This window comes from Aedes albopictus, chromosome 1 (genome assembly GCF_035046485.1).
Source record: "Aedes albopictus strain Foshan chromosome 1, AalbF5, whole genome shotgun sequence".
Classification (NCBI taxonomy): Eukaryota; Metazoa; Arthropoda; class Insecta; order Diptera; family Culicidae; genus Aedes; species Aedes albopictus.
In genome coordinates, this window is record NC_085136.1 from 69,560,592 (window position 1) to 69,578,698 (window position 18,107).

The window sequence follows — 18,107 nt, forward strand, 5'->3', positions numbered from 1 at the left end:
ACGTCTTGAATCAGCTGATTGTTCGGGCGTTTGACAGTTCTTCTATGAAGATGACACGTTCTTGTTAGCAGCTGTTGTTCAAGCTTTGTAAACAAATGCATGCACGGATCTGTCACATGAAAAGGCCTATACTAGGTTTGATTTGCAGTTTTGTGAACACTGTGTTGTTATACCAAATGACTTTATGTCTAAAAGTATTTTCCCCGCACGCTAATGTGTAAACCCCCTGCGCATTTGGTGGGGTTTCGATTAGTTGTCGTTTTTGCTGTTCTCCTTTTCATCTTCGTCGCTTTTGTGTTTTCAACGTCGCACTTTGCCAAAACAAAAAAAAACTCGTCAGTGTTCAGCGTTCGTTCAGTGTTTGCAGCAAGTCTTCGGTCTTCCGTGCCAGGCCAGCTCTAAAATCGTGAAACACAAAGCTAAAACTTTCATCTTGAAGATTTTGATCACTGTCCCAGAATCATTAGTCATCCGTTTTTCGCGCGATTTCGGAGAACTTCCGAGTTCGGAAACTGTGATGGAGAAGATTCGATTGGTGATGGTGGTGTAAAGGAACAAAGCAAAAGGAAGAAAGTTTAGTTCGAAGTGGGAATCCGCCCTCCGATTTCCTCGTAATTTTGCGTGTGCTTTGATGAACGCTCATCGTCGTCGTCGTCGTCGTCGCATATCTCAAGGCCATCAGTCCTCCTCCCCTCGCGGCGCTGAATAAAATAACAAAAAACAACGACTTGGAGGCGACGAGCGACGTCCTGCCTCGCAGAGACGGTTGGCTGAGTTTGTTTGATTGGCGAAAGGCGGATAAGGAACCGTCCTGGTCCTGGACCACCGTGATCGTAATGGTTGGGATGAGCAATTTTACGTTGGATCCGGCCATCATTGGGGTCGTTGGAGGCGGCAGCAGTCGGAAGTATGAAGTCGAACGCAAGGCACTGATGGAGGAGCTGCTGACCGTGGTGAAAGAGTGCCAGAAGAAGTACGGCGGGAAGACGGAATTGGCAACGGAGGAGGATTCAAGGTAAGTGGGGCATTGTTTTTCCATGTCTGCCCTAATGGGATTATATACACGAATGCGATGGAATGATAATGAGTGGTACAAAATGGAAAGCACTTGGTGCTGTTTGTGGATCAGGTCCGTCGTATGAAAGGGGGAAGTTTCTTCAAAAACTTGTGCCAGAAATATCAGGATATTTTACAATGCTATTTAAATTGTTATTATTTTTTTTCAAGAGACAACCCCTCCTTTGAGTTATTTTTTTAACCCTTCACCGTTTCCCAACCTTGGCTCTCGCGACCCCCAGTCTGTTGTCACCCCGCTTTTCGGAGAACAATCGTAGCGTGCCTGCAAGCATGTGGGGGTTCGCGAAACGAAGTTTGGGAAACTGCAAGGGATTACATGTAGAAAGCATTTTGTGTTCCACACTGAGGCAAAAAAAAATAGGAAGAACATAAGACCCGCTTAAGATTTGGTGACACTACGATTATTGTTGAAAGCAATAAATTTCACTTATGATTAAAAGGGAGACAAATTTATGCCCAGTCACTTACCAAAATCATAAGTTTTACTTATCATTGGATCAAAATTATAACTATCGTATATTTGTTCTTATTGCAATCAACTTACTAATCTATCTGTCTACTACTATATATCTGCTTTGGATTCCGAGATAAAGGAGTTGAATTTTTACTTGCAAACTAGCGCCACTTAGCGGCGAAATCACAAGCTAATTGTTGAATTACCAGATAGCTGTTGACTTCCTGAAGAACTTTGTTGAAGACGAAACTCTTCTATCTGCTCTGGGTCCCCAGATAGAGAAGTTTAAAACTTTTCATGACAACTAGCGCCACCTAGCGGCGAAATTATCAACTAATGGTTGAATCACTAGATTGCTCTTGACCAGGGATGGGATCATTCATTTACAACAATTTACATTCACTTACTACTATCTCAGTTCAGAAGCATACTATCAAAAAATAATGTATGGATAAATTTAACCTTGTAGTTTTATCTGAAAATTTGCCAAATAACATGAGGGTCGCACACGCATACCAAAGTCGTGAGTGAGCTGTCAAAACAACTCTCCACGCGATGAATGTAAATTACACTCACGCCGTGAAGAGTTGCGTTTGATGCCTTCTGTTGACTTAATTATTGATGCTAACCTAGTACAATGTTCTACAAAGTTTCAGGTAAAACAAAAATAAAAAAGTGTTCCATACATTGATTTTTGCTATGATGTTTCTGAAGCGAGTTAACAGCAAGTGAATGTAACTGATTGCAAATGAATGATCCCATCCTTGCTCTTGACTTCCTGAAGAACTTTGTTGAAGACGAAACTCTTCTATCTGCTCTGGGTCCCCAGATAGAGAAGTTTGAAACTTTACTTGACGACTAGCGCCACCTAGTGGCGAAACCACAAACTTATTGGTGAATCACCAGATTGTTTTTGATCTACTGAACAACTTTGCCGAAGACAGCATTGTTCCAAATAAAGTAGATCTTGAGATATCGCATGTGACAACTTATAAGTGCTTCTACTGGCGAGTGTAGATAGCAACCACTTCTACATAGCGCCTCTATCGGCCAAATTGCCAAGAAATTGCAAGTTAGTTGGTATTGTGTGGTAGATCTATTCTAGTACTACAACTTTGCCAAAGAAAGTATGGCGCTATCTTGGATTACGCCTTAGATATTCGTTTCCATCCCCAATTAGGCAAAATCCCTGGGATTCCTTCAACACGGATTGTTGTGTAATAGGGATCCATGTAATAGGTAACCGTGTAGACGTAGTAGGAGTCCACACTGTATTGGGTTCGTCACTGGATTGCTCGTGGCCCAGTAATCAACTTTGTCGAAAACACCACCTACTTAAATTATCACGTTATTGAGATACACACGTATACGTTTATACTTTTGCATGCACATTAGCGCCGCCCAGCGATGGATTTGCCAATGATTTAGTTCAGCACTGGACAGTTCTTGACCATGCTAACAACTTTGCCGATGATACCAAGTTTTTATAAAGTGATATCGCAAGAATATTTACAATCCAACACCTACATAGCAACAGTACCATATAAAAGTAAGGTCCCGCGCTGGGTAGTCATTCTGTATCTTTAAGTTGAACAATAAACATCTTTAATTTGTAATCAATCTGAAGTACATCAGTTGGCGACGAGGATTAACCACGAATTCATCGCTTTGGAGAAAAAGTTGCAGTTCCAAGATCCAAAATGGAAGAATTTTAGCAACAGATCCTGTGGCAGAACCAGCAGATGGCGGAGCAAAACGCTCGGCTGATCCAGATGATGGAACGCTTCGGCTTTCAAGAAAGCGGTCCCATTCGATCAGCGGGCAACCCGGAATTCATACTAGAATCTCTGGCATCCAGCATCAAGGAAGTCATCTACAATCCCGAGAACGGCCTGGTTTTCGAACGCTGGTACAGGAAATACGAAGACCTCTTTCTCAAGGACGGAGCAAACTTGGACGATGCGGCTAAAGTTCGGTTGCTGTTACGAAGCCTCAGCGTAACGGTCCATGACAAGTACGTCAACTTTGTCCTCCCGAAGCACCCTCGAGACTTTGGTTTAGGGAAACAGTGAAAAAGTTGACAAAGCTGTTCAGTACCCGAATCTCTTTGTTCAGCAAGCGGTACAAGTGCTTCCAGATTACCACGGATCACCAGCGGACAACTTTCTGACGTATGCTGGAACGGTGAACATGCTGCGAAGACTACGAGCTCAACAACATTACGGCGGACCAATTCAAAAGCCTGATCTTCATATGTGGACGACGATCATCAAAGGACGCTGACATCCGGACGAGGCTCTTGTCTAAGCTAGAGGTGAATACACCCTGGAGTCACTCATTTCCGAGTGCCAACACCTACAGAATCTCAAGCACGACATGGTGGAACAGAAGAAACCGGTAAGCTCAATCTGTGCAGTCAAGCAGACCAAGCCCCGACCGTTTCCAACCGGTTTAAGGAGAAAATGAAAACGAAATCCGATGGTCCGAAAACTCCCTGTTGGCAATGTGGCGGAATGCATTACGTCCGGGACTGCACCTACACGAAGCATGTTTGCCGGGACTGCAAGCAAACCGGCCACAAGGAAGGTTACTGTGGTTGCTACACATCCAAGGCGACGACGTCCAAGAAGAAGAAAATTGTCAACGGCATTTTCTGCATCAACCAGGTGAGCTGCACGTCAAGGCGGAGGTTCCTGACCGTGGACATCAACGGGTCACAAGCTACCCTTTAGTTGGACACTGCGTCGGACATTACTATCATATCGCAGAAGGTGTGGAGGAAGAACCTGGGATCGCCATCACTTACAACCACAACACGGACTGCGCCAGGAAATCAACTCCATCTTCTCGGTGAACTCCAATGCTTAGTCACGGTCGGAGGAGTCACCAAAACTGCAACTTTCTATGTAACCAAAAACGGCATCAACCTGTTCGGATTGGATTGGATCGAGCTATTCGAACTGTGGAATACACCGCTGTCTTCAATTTGCAATCAAGTCCAAGCCACTTCAGATCACATCAATCAAGTCGATCGGTACAAAGCTGCATATCCAGAAGTCTTCAAGTCCAGCCTTGGACACTGCAAAAAGATGAAAGTACGACTGTATCTCAAGCCCGATGCTAGACGCGTTTTCAAGCCTAAACGACCAGTTCCTTTCACGTCCATGGAGAAGATCGACGCAGAGTTGGACCGACTCCAATCATCGGGAACAATCGAACCAGCGGATTTTTCACAGTGGGCTGCTCCGATCGTTGTTGTGAAGACACCTGGAGGAAAAGTTCGAATATGTGCTGACTATTCAACAGGATTGAACGCTGTCTTGGGGCCGAACCAAGTGGAAGTGGACGATGATTCAAAGCAGCTGCTCATAATCAACACTCACCGAAGACTTACCATGATCGCCGGTCTCAAAGGAGTGGATTCGTTTTTGGACGACATTTTCATCTACAGCAAAGTTCGTGCCCGAAATGCATCAACTGCGACGGCCGCTTGACGCAATGCTCAAGAAAGACGCAAAATTCGTTTGGACCAAAGAATGCTAGAGATCGTTCCAGCGTTTCAAAGAGGTACTCCAATCGGATTTGCTCCTGACCCATTATGACCCTTCATTGGATATCATTGTTGCTGCCGATACATCGCAATCTGGAATCGGTGCCTGCCTTCTACATAAGCTTCCGGATGGTTCAATCAAAACCGTGGCACATGCATCTCGATCACTCACTCCGGCAGAGGCAAACTACGGACAGATAGAGAAGAAAGGACTCGCACTGGTGTTCGCTGTAACAAAATTCCACCTGTGGTGATATCCTGCGGAGATCATAGTACAGCATCCGCTCGATAACTGACTGCTGTTTAACTGGACTGCTTTTTAACTGGGCGCTCGATAACTGGACCAAAGTCCAGATAAAAAGCAGTTGTCTGTCAAAAATGAACGAATTTTAACCTCATATTTTGCAAATCAGTAAACAAAACAAAATATAACAATAGCCTCCGGCTCCGGGAGCTCAGTCCAGTTATCGAGCGACGACCGCTAACTGAACTGTCGTCAAAGCCCAGTTATCGAGCGGAAACTGTAGTTACTGATGTTGGAGGTCACTTGGAGCACCAGAGCTGTCATGAGAGGAAGTATTCTAGTATCGGTGTTGAAGTCTCGAAGTCCTGAATCAAGAGTTCTATCTACATGGAGGTTACTACCATTTTATATAAGTGAATATTGCACCCCGCTACCCCTAAACTCCACACCACCGAATGCTGCTAGGTCGCAAATTCACTCTCCAGACGGATCACCAACCACTCCTGCGAATTTTTGGACAAAAGAAGGGAATTCCGGTTCATATGGCCAACCGCCTTCAACGTTGGGCTTTGATGCTTCTCATCGAGTACGAGTACGTGTCCACAACTCAATTTGGATATGCCGACGTTGTCTCTCGCCTCATCGACAATTACGTCAAACGCGTCAAACCAGAGGAAGATTTCATCATCGCATCCATTCAATTAGAAGACGACATCGATATTCCGCTTTAAGAAAGAAGCTATCAACTCGCTACCCGTGACATTCAAGTCGGTTCGTGATGCTACTCTCAAATGTCCAGTCCTACAGCAAGTGACAAACTTCATTAAGAATGGGTGGCCTTCCAAACTCGACAACATCACCAGCACGGCAGTACAACCCTTTATCGCTCAACGAACCAGCCAACGGCTGAAAGTCTCTTTAATAAAGACAAATCAAAATTTTTCGCTCATCGAGACGCACTATCAGTAGTAAAGCATCATGATGTCTAACCGTTTGGTCATTCCGGAAAACTTTCGTCAGCGTATCCTCAAGCAGCTCCATAACGGACATCCAGGAATGGAGAGGATGAAAGCTGTGCACGCAGCTACGTGTATTGGCCAAGGATCGATGACAACATTGCCGATTTTGTTAGAAGATGTTAAAGCTGCGCTATCCATTCGAAAACACCGACGAAAGTTCCTCTGCAATCCTGGCCACTAACCAAATCTCCCTACTCCCTGGGAACGTCTTCACATCGATTTCGCTGGCCCGCTCAACGGTTTGTACTTTCTGGTAGTTGTTGACGCGTTTTCCAAGTGGCCAGAAATTTGCATCGTACGATCCCCGACAACAACAGCAGTAACCGAGTTCCTGAACGAGCTGTTTTCACGTTTTGGAATTCCGAACGTCATAGTTTCGGATAATGGCACCCAATTCACATCGGAACAGTTCGCAGTTCTGTGCAGAAGAAACGGCATTCAACACTTTCGGATATCACCGTATCACCCTCAGTCCAATGGTCAGGCGGAACGATTCGTCGATACTCTGAAAAGATCTTTGCACAATATCATCGAGGGGGGAAACATGTCAGAAACGCTCCATAGGGTATTAGTTCCCTTATTAAGCATGTGGCTCCCATTTTCATCCTACGAAAAACAAAGGATTGAAGCGCAGTTTGTTTTGCTTCTTATTTTTGTATTTTTTTGTTAGAAGTGAGCACCCATGAAAACAAAAAGAACGGAATCAATCGGTGCCGTAATCGCTTGTTTTCGAATAGGATGAATATGTGCCATTACTGATGGCACACATACCCTATATTCCTTCAATTATACAGGACCACTCCAAGTCGTGTGCTGAACGCAAGTCTCCATCGCAGCTAATGCTTGGTCGGAACATTAGGACAACTCTGGATCTGCTCCATCATGAACAACCACCATCGGCAATTCGCAATCACCAACAAGAAGAGCAGTTCAACAGAACGCATGGAGTAACTACACGAGACTTCCATCGAGGTGACATGGTCTACGCCAAGGTCTACAGTAGCAATACCAAGTGGCAGTGGGTTCCCGGCGTAATCATTGAGCTATCGGTCGAGTCAATCATAACGTGCTACTCGACGACTGACATGGACGAAAAAAGCTGATAAGGTCGCATTCAAACCAACTCAAGCTCCGTTTCAATGAAGCATCGGTCGCAACGGATTCAACCGCTTTGGACATCCTGCTAGACATGTTCGGTCCTCAAACCAGATCACCGGCATCGCAAGTCCAAAGCCTTCAACACGAGCAAGAAACGATTCCAATTCCATCAACCTCCAGTTTCGAACCACAACCTGAAACGGATGAACAATTACCGGCAGTTTCAAATCATCCAAGACGCACTGAGGACAGTTCCGAGTCAATGATAGAGCATGGTCGAGCCGAACATCCGGAACTAATCGATGAAAACAATGATCCACCGGTCGAGGTCAATTTCGTACCAGCAAGATCAAGCCGCCCTCAAAGAACAATTCGGATGCCTTCCAGATATGAACCAATATGAAGTACATCAATTTTGCAAAAATCGACACGGTCTAGAGGCCATTCCTATATTTACATACAGCCACGATTGTCTTCTCGAATTACAACCGATGTTCCAGGACGGGTAATCTTCCAGTAATCCAGCCAGTTAACCAAAGAGCTTCGACTGTTGCACCGTTCAGAGCTCTATGAACTAGCCTAGGGCTAAAAATCTCGTTAATACAGATAAAAAACTATGTATTCTGCTTCGCTTGATGAGACGGCCACCGTTGCTTGCTTTTTGCTGGGCCACGAGACAGTTGTTGATCCGAATACCTTGAAAGGGAAGCCACTCACTGACTTTCGGTCCTCTGTGTCATACGCCCAGTCAGAATCAGCAAATCCTTCCAGGGAACGTTGGACTTCGGTTAATCAAATAGACTGCCGTCAACGCTGCTTCCGACCACATGGATTTTGGTACCTTGGAATCAAACAGCATCTCTCGTATCTTCTCAACGACGGTTCGGTTGAACCGTTCTGTCACTCCGTTTTGGTGGGTGGGGCGTGTACGCCACGGTGGTCGCGTCATGAATCCCATTCCGTGTATAGTGTTGCCACAGATGAACAGACGTAACACTTGCGAAATTTCCATCGACCACACTTTTAACGATCATTTTAAATTTTCATAGTTATGGCTTTCACAACCAGAGGCGCGCGCATCGTTTTTCTATGCGCTTGACGTTTCACACTAGCGCCTTCTGTTGACGATATGGCACAACACAGTGATTCGTGCAGCTTTTCCACCAAGTGATAGTAGTGTGAACTGGGCGATGGATTTCCATGAAAATCGTTCAAGGTGTTACGTCTGTTTGTCTGTGGTGTTGCTTTTGGACATCCGACAAATACTCACGTCCCTGGTCGATCCTCAGCTTCGAGATCTTCATTCCTAACATATACCGGACGCCATCGCTTCATACTCACGGAATTTGGCAAAGACTTCACTCTTCCGCTTGAGCAGGTATATTACGGCGAAGTGTGTATGGTCATCAATAAACGAGATGAAGTACCTTGAACCATCGTACGCGGGCAGACGCGCCAACTTGGTCAAATTATTGGGGGGGCAAAGCCTGGTTTTTATGATTTTTTGTATGGGAAAATCGACAAATCGTCAAATATTGGGGGGGGGGGGCAAAACCATGCTTGCCCCCCCCTAAGTTGGCGCCTATGTACGCGGGGGATCAACCGGTCCACATGCATTCGAATGTATTCGCTCTAGGGGCCTTGGTTGTTGCTCTCTCTCGGGTGCCATTGAAGGGATCACGACACTGCTTCGCTTGAACGCATACATTACAGAAACTCACCTCATCTGGGTTACAGCTGATACCAGTCACCAGGCCGTTTCTCATCATCGTGTCCATTCCTCGCTGGCTCAAGTGGCCCAACCTTCGGTGCCACAGGTCATTCGAAGTCGTAGCACTCATTCTTGCTGATGATTTTTCCAGCTTCACTTCTATCTTGTACAGTCCACCTCTCCTCTGCGCTGTAGCAATGATCTTCCTTTCTTTCTTGAGCTGCGCCATTGATCCGGAAATCGCTTCATCTACACCTGCGCTTGCAAGCTTTTTGACCGACATGAGGTTATCGCGCAATTTCGATACCAGTAGGACGTCCTCCATTCGAAGTGGTGTTCCTCGGATGCTATACATCCAGTGATTGTTCCGGCAATCTTTGCTTCCAACGTCTCTCCGTCCTTAGCCACATCGATGACAACCGATTGCCTCATCCTCTTGAAGACCGAGTACACATCTTGACGATTAACCAGATGGTCGCTCGCACCAGAATCAAGTTGAAAGATAACCTTGCTCGTACTACCGCATTCTTCGTTGCCACGTTTGCTTCACTGTCCCGCTTCGACCTGCAGTCCACGCTTTCCGCATTTGTGGCATCTTCCCTGAAACTTCTTCGGGTCATTCTTGGCTTTCCCGGACTTTTCTCCCGCAAACGCTGTCGTATTGGTTTTTCCGTCGTTTTCCTGTCGTTCCGTGTAGTTCAGCTCCTCCGCCAATAAACGCATCCGCTTCATCGATTTTGCGCCAGCTGTCTTCAGTTGTCGGATGAGATCCTCAAACGCCATCAGATGAGCTCGCATGGATTTCCAGCTTCTTCCAGCTTCAAGCAGTTCAGCTGCTTTCGGAGTAGATCCTGGGTGCCGATAGACTTCTTCGCAAAAGTATTTTCAAGCGCCTTCCACATGTCCTTGGCGAAGTTCTGCTCACGTACAACCTCCATGTACCTCGTTGGCCAAGATACTCACAATATGGGCCTTAGCTTTACGATCCGCTTCGTCAAACTTCGTTCTCTCTGCATCAGCTGCCGGAGGGTTCTCCGTGAAAGTCTTCAACACACCAGCAGAATCCAGTAAAATCCGCACTTTGTAGCACCAGTTCTGGAATCCTGGTCCACCATCGAATTGTGGTATTCCGTGTGCCGATTCTCGTTAACGTTAACAAACGAAAACCGTTTATTTAAGAAATACATATTGAGGTCTGGCTTGTTAATAGTCCATTTTATGAGCCGATTTTATGAATGAATTTTGACAGAAGGTAGCGTCCAATAACCCGTGAAAATCAATATCATCATCAACATTGTTGTCATTTCGTTAAATGGCTCATAACAGTTAGGAAAAAAAGAATGGTTGGTCACCAAGGGCGTAACCAGGGTGGGGCATTAGGACGATTGCCTACTGCGTCAATAGTTTTTCATAGATTTCAATTATGGCTTTTTCACAACCATGTAGCCGTGGAATTCTTGAAGAAATTTCTCATGAAGATCCATAAAACATTTCTTCTGATGTAATCCTTGAAGGGTTCCAAGGAATTCCTTGAAGGTTTTCCAAGGAATTCCTTCAGGGATTTCTCCAGTAATTCTTTTAGAGATATCTCCTAGAATTCTTTGTGGGATTTTTCCTAGCATTCCTTCATAAACTCCTACAGGGATTCCTCCAGGAACTTCTGCAGTATTTTGCGCAGGTATTCTTTGTGAAATTTTGCGGGGACTCCTCCAACAATTTCTTCAGGGATTTTTCCTCAAATTCATTGAAGCATTTCTTCAGGAACACCCTCAGCGATTTCTTCTCAGATTTCTTCGTGGAATTGTGTAGGAGCTCCTTCAGGGACTTCTTCTGGAATTCCTACAAGAATTTCTTGAATTCCTGTAAGAATTTCAAAAAATCCTCCTGGAGTTCCTTGAGGATTTTATTTTCTGGAATTTTTTGAGAGACGCCTTCAGATACTCCTTCAAAGATTTTTCCAGCACTTTCTTCAAGTATGCTTCAGGAAGTGCTTTAAGGGTTTCTCCAGGATGTTTTCAAGCATTCCTTCTTGATTTTCTTCTTGGAGGCCTTCAAAGATTTTTTTTATTCTTTGAGAGATGTCTACTGAAATTGCTGGAGTAATTTCTTCTGTAATTGCTGGAGAGATTTTTCCAAGAACTCTTTCAGAGATTCCTCCAGTGCTCCAGATACTCCTTTATAGATTTCTTTGGGAGATTCTTCGCGGGTTCCTAATGGAATTTCTCCTGAAATTGCTGGAGAGATTTTTTTAGGTATTGCTTCAAAGATGCCTCGTTCCACAAACTCATTCGGGATTTTTTTCAGAAACAAGTACAGGAATTTTTCCAGGAACTTCTTCACGGAAATCCCGGAATATCTTCAAGAATCCTTCGAGGGATTTCTCTTGAAACTCCTTGAGCGATTTCACCTGTAATTCATTGAGGGATTCCTTAAGGGATTTCTCCAGAAGCTTTTTTATTGATTTATCCAAGAAGTTCTTCGGAAATTTCGCCTTGAATCTTTCAGAAATTTCTTCACGTCTCCGTCTATAAAATCCTTCAGTGGTTTCTTCACGCAGAATTCGGTCCACTCAATAATGAGCAAGATCTACTCAAATTTGTATTCATCCCATGGCACTCCTAAAGTGAGCAAAGGGGGCCTTACTCATTTTTGAGCAAGTGCTTGAGAGCCAAAGCAGCATGAGTAAGCTTCACACATTGAAGCGTTTCGTCACCATTCCGAAAGAATGAGTAACCGTTACGCATAAATGCGTATGCTTCGCTTGCTCTGAAAATGTGTGATAGTTACTCATTTGGCTAAATTAATTAATTTTTAAATGTTTTTCAATAAAAAAAAACAGTAGTTGTAGTTTTTATAAAATTTATTATATATATTATAATTACTAATTTTACGGCCGTCGCATTTGCCCACTCACTGGAATTCGTGTCCCTTGTCCCGATGCTGAAGGGAATCGGGAGTCCTGTTCCAATGACAATTTATCGTTGTCAATTTACGTCTTTCGATGCAACTTTTACCTAAAACAAATAAAAATTCAATTTAACAATCAAATTAAATTGATTTATAATTGAATACTTACTTTTTGGAATCATCACAAGAAAAAAGCATTTTTTATTATTTTTTCTTTTTTTGAACCATTTGACAGACGCTCACTTTTTGAAGCGTTTGTCAACACCAGTCGAGAAGGTCGGGAGCAAGGAGAATACATTTTACTAAGGTGGCGCAGATAAACATTGCAAACCACTGGTTGTCTCTTCCATTCTTCTGGTGTTCTTATGGAACTGAAATAGTGACGTCACTATTTTAGTTGCATAAGAGCATCGCCACGGGAGTCCTCATCGCTATCCTTATTATACCACTCCTTGTCGGGTGCTATTTTAGGATAGCACCCCACCTTCCCACCAGTGGTTTCTATTTTGGGTTTGAGGCCTTGAAAAACATATTGATGCTCCACCGTGCGTTGCTAAACGTGGTCCTTACTTTTTATCGGACGTAGTACTAACTGAAACAAATTAAATATGTCCTTATGGCTTTTGATGGATCCTGCATAAAATCACAAAGGCATAAAGGGTCACAGACAAACGCACGCAACACTTCTAACGTTTCGTCACAGACAAGCAGACGTCTCCAGTGCCAGTCTCCCTCTAGTAATTTCTTATCGTTTTATTTTTTAAAGAATATTTAAATCAAATATTCTGTAGTTTGCAAATTGTTCGCAGACGGCGCTCACATAATTTTTGCTCCTGTTTGACGTTCGCTCACTACCGGCACCTACTGAGCGTTTTGTGAAATAGCATGTTTGCCATTGGGGATTATGTTTATATGACGATGATTTTAATAGCAATTTCTTTCAAGTGATACGTTTGCTATTCAAAATCATAGTCGCGGAAACATATTCACCCAATCTAAAAGGACTGAGTTTGACCAATGGAGTGGCCAGTCATAAACTAGGTGACAATAGTGAGCGAATGTAAAACTTGAACAAAAACGCTGCGAGCGCCACAGATGGGCAGTTGGCCAACTATTAAATTTTAGCACAGGTGATCCACTGCTTTGCACTGTTCGTACAAATACAGGATAAGTTAGATCATTTCCATTTTTTCGTCAGATGTTTGTATACGTTTAATGAACTATTATGCCAAGTTTGGTGAAAATTTCTCTGCTCGTTTTTGTTCTAGAGCTAAATGATTCAGCAAAAGTCGGTATTTTTCCTATTTTTCCTATTTTAATTCAAACAATATTTAGAGACGAACCAGCTAAGGGCTGAAAGTCTCTCTAATAAAGACAAATCAATCAATCAATCAAACAATATTTGAATATTCAATATTCCGAAACATGAACATTATTTTCAACGGAAAAAAATACCAGCATGCCCTACAGTATGCATATTAGCACAATCAAATACCGTTTCATGAACAAGTTCTTGACAACAAGATCCTTCTTGATCTAACCTGTTCTTTGTTAGCATGTTTGTTTACATCCAAGACATTTGCCATTACTATTAGTGTTTTATGTAAAAATGTCATTATTTCATATAATTATAATGTAATCTATTTAGCGCCGGCAATAAGTCGCAGATTAATCCAGGAGGGTTTATATGGTACGATGAGAGAAGCCATAGATTCGAAGCGAACCATGTCCGAATACCGAACTACTTATGATAACTGCAAGAAGTCCCACAAGTTTCATTAAGTTTTACAGAAGGGCTAGATAAGAATCTCGAGTTAAATAAAAGGTGTAATAGATGATTTATAAAAAAAACATATACAAAAAAAAAACAAAATTTATATATTTGCCTTCAGTGCATCCATCTTCCCAATGGATCACAGGTGATTCACCCCAAAAATCAATTTTTCCATTTCTAACGATATTTTGGAGTAAAACTATACATCTTTTGTTCTGGTGATTTGTTAAGAAACCATTTTATCTATTTTTAAATGTCAAAACACCTTGTGGGAAAGAAAGGGTTAAATAAGCCGTTGAATTGGTGTACGTGAGAATTATTAGTGTTGCATCTGTTTGTTTGTGATAGGGTTCTGGAAAACATATATAGTCACGTAAGACAAAGTGCATAAATATTCACCTTATGCTTTATTGATCCACTGCTGTTCATTTTCCATACCACTGCTCAGCTCACTTCACCGCAAAATATAAATAAGGAAAGTGACGTCACACAAACCATCGGAATAGCAACTCAGTGCAAGATTTGAGTGGGTCCCCAAATGTGGAAACCCATCGCTAATCCCATGTCGCGTCCTTATTTTTCATTCCCGTTTAGATACCACCGGTGTGAACATGGGTCCCTATTCAGGGCCCGGAAATAGGGATAGGGACCCAGATAGGGACGCCCGTGGCGATGCTCTAAGAACACCAGAAGAGTAGAAGAGACAACCAGTGGTTTGCAATGTTTATCTGCGCCACCTTAGTAAAATGTATTCTCCTTGGGTCGGGAGCACAAAAATGTGTAAATGGTCATCAACTCACGGCGTGAGTATGACGTACACATAATTTTCACACATTCTCCCGGATTTGCAGCGATGCTCCACAGTGAGTAACTGTTACACATGCGATGTGTGAAGCAGTTTAAGCGTGTTCTGGAGCAGTAAATCAAAATTCAACCATCGCGCAACAATAACGACAATGTCGCAACCTGAATTTGTTGCGACATTCTACCCAATGCGACATAGGTTTGTCCCAACTTGAACAGAATAGGACAAAGATCGTGCACCACAAGTTTAGAGATTTTTAAGGCTTGCATTGTGATTTTCGTGCGGTAACTTCGAGTCGGTAAACACTGCAACGCTGCTGCAGATGTATCATCAAAAAGTTTGGATTTTGGGTTGGTAATAATTGATTATTCACGAGTTTAAAAGTACGCAACAAATTCAGGTTCCGTTTTGTCTGCAACAAAAATTTTCGAGATCATGTCATTATCTGTTACCAGTTGGGATAAAGAGTAATCGCCACGTCTTCTTTGTTGCTTGTTTTGTGCCTCTTTTGTCTGACAATTCTCTTCACTGTTCTGGAGTTTATCTCTAGATGTTTTGAAGCATTCCTTCATGAATAACTTCAAGGATTTTCTCTGGTATTCCTTGAAGGATTTCTCCTGGAATTTCCTTAGGAATTCATTCGTGGATTCCTTTGAACATTCAGTCAGGAGCAAGGCCAGAGGTTTCTCCTAGAGTTTTATTCAAAAAAATTTCTAGATGTTTCTTTACTTCTTACGGAAATATCTTCAGAGACATTTGGAAATGCTGGACAGATTTATCCTGAAATTGCTTTAGAGCTTTTCCCAGGAACTCCTTCAAAGACTTTTCCAGGAGCTTCTTCAGAGGTTTCTCATGATGTTCATCCAGCGATCCCACCTGAAGTTCCTTTTGTAATTTCCCTTGAAGCCCCATCAGGGATTCCTCCAAGAGATCCTTCTGCGATTCCTACAGCCATACGCGCCAACTTGGGTAAGTGCTGGATCATGAATTAAATTGCAATTTCGCATCGAATCGTGTCGGTGTCTTCTGCGCACTTATTCATTTAAGATGCTGAAAAAGTGCGCAGAAGACACCAGACACGATTCGATGAGAAACCGCAGTTTCATCCACGATCCCGCACTTATGCTAACTGCGAAAGGGGTCCAGTGGGGTGGGAAATGCGCAATACTTTTTATTTTTAAATGCGATTAGGGGTAGGCGGGGCATAATGAGCAGGTGGGGCATAATGAGCACCTTGTATTTTCACTGTAAATTTTCAAATTTTCAAAACAAATTGCTTGATTGTAGTTTATTTACCTCAAATCCAATGAATTGATGACGAAACATTTGTCAAAAAAGCCGTTTGCTTTGAAAAAAATAGTCAAAATGCGTGAAGTGGTCATGTACTGGGGAAATATTATAAGAATCAGCTGACCTAAAATAAGGGTTTGGAATCAAAATAAGAACGTAATGGGTATCTATCAAATTTCTTGATGTTTACTGGGTCAATGAAATGTATTTGTAACACTTTCGAAATATTTGTATAATTATTTTGTTAAAAAAATATACTTTAAAAAGTTGATAGTAGGGTGGGGCAAAATGAGCAACTGATGGAAAAATGATGAAAATTTTTAACATTTTAAACAAACGATTTTCACTTTTGGTTTTCTTTGTTACGATACATATAGTAAGGTTTTATCTTTAATTTTCAATGTATTAGCTTTAAAAAATCAGTATCTGTAAATTATCACCGTTTAAAAATGCTTTAATAGTGAACTCCATGGAACCCCACCGTTCCCTACAAATTAAACTCCATAATCCCGTCAAATTCTTATTGGTTGTTGCCGGTATGCTTTATCATTGACAAGAGCAGTCAGGTAACATTTGATTGTGTACAAAGCAGGGATTGATCATCCTGCCCCACCTAGGGTGCTCATTATGCCCCACCTCTAAAACGCAATCCACGATTTTATACGTTTTTAAAAACATAAAATTTTGCAACATTTATGGCTATATTCGAAATTTCAACGATTAGTTTTTGTCAGATAAGGTTCAAATGAGGATTATACGTCAAAATTACACATTGACTAGCTGTACCCGGCAAACTTTGTCTTGCCTACTGCGTTTTTTGACGTTTCAAGCCCCTAGCCAAGCGCCCAAGTCCCCGTTCAAAATGTATGAAAACCCGATTTTCAAAAACTCTCAATTTTCCCAAGTTTTAGGCCTCATAAACCTTCCTTGGGTGAAAACTAACAGAACAAAACTTAGACGACCTAAATCGGACCACCCGTTCGCAAGTTATGCGCGGTCCCACGTATGCCACTGCATTTATATATATATATATAGATGCGCTTAATTTAATGGATTAGGTGGCAAAATGCTTAAGCTGCTCATTATGCCCCGCCTACCCCTAATCTCTATTCAAACATAAATATAGGAAAGGGCAATGTGATAATAATGCTGTTTCTATTTACAGGATTATATTGCTCTGTGATACCTGGGAAAGGGTGCTGTCGCACGGACTTAAATCGACCAGCTCGGTGCTGAAGAATGTGACCGACCTGGTGGCTGGTGGCAGCGTGGAGATGCCAGTGATGTGGGAATTCACCTTCAAACATCTGACAAATCACGAAAAGGAACGGTTCTCCGCGTTGAGGCACGTCTGGACCAACTGCGGCAAAGGGAAGGCCCTGCTCAGGGCCATTCTGAACGAGAGGGCACTCGAACGGTACATGCTAATCTGGTTGGGGGATGAGAAAGTGTTGGAGGAAAGTTACGAAAGCTGGGCGTTAATGCGGGATGGAGAGATCACCAGTCTGCTACCGAACATGGCCGCCGGATTGAGCACGATTCTGTTTGCCATTTCTATCGACACGCCGGAACTGAATGCTCCCACTCGCGTTAAGCCGGAAAAGGTAGAGCCGATTATAGCGACGCAACCACCGACCGGTCCCGTTCGAAAAGTCAACGTCATTCAGAGGGAAATTTTGGACGCAGTTCCCACGCAACCGATTCTCAATTATGCCTCATCGCCGAGTTCTCGAAACAACTCCAGTCGAACGGCAAACGTCGATATCATCCAGGAGTATACCGACATCGGATCAACTCGATCCCGAGCCGAAGCGTACTCGGTGGAGGATGCCCTGAACAGTCTCTCTATTGCGCGAAAAATCAGTCACGGTGAATCTAAACCACCGGAAGCGTCCATCGGGGCAACGCCCCCAGCGGCCACCAGCAGTCCGGACAATGCGTTGGAAGCCTCCGAAGACAGTATTATGGCGGGAAGCTATTCGTTGGACACGTCTACGGCGACCACCGCCAGCAACAACACAACGGCTTCCAACTGCTCCTCCAGTACGGCAACGGGTTTCGGATCGGACTCATCCATGGCGCAGGAATCGGCGGTGGACGAAACATCCGAGCGGAACGCGGCCATCGTGGACAAATTGAAACGCAAACTGAACGACTCGGAGGAACGCTGCCAAATGT

The 18,107-nt window shown here is 43.3% G+C and overlaps 1 protein-coding gene across 1 annotated transcript in view; it reads left to right on the forward strand.

Moving 5' to 3' along the window:
- Positions 1-303: 303 nt before the first annotated feature.
- The window catches only part of LOC109410343 (sorting nexin-29), a 20,567-nt gene continuing 2,763 nt past the window's right edge, over positions 304-18,107 (forward strand). Inside the window, exons 1-2 of the mRNA XM_062845180.1 lie at positions 304-1,015; positions 17,095-18,107. Coding sequence (XP_062701164.1) covers positions 837-1,015; positions 17,095-18,107 — 1,192 coding nt within the window. The 5' untranslated portion in view covers positions 304-836. The remainder of the gene's footprint in view (positions 1,016-17,094) is intronic.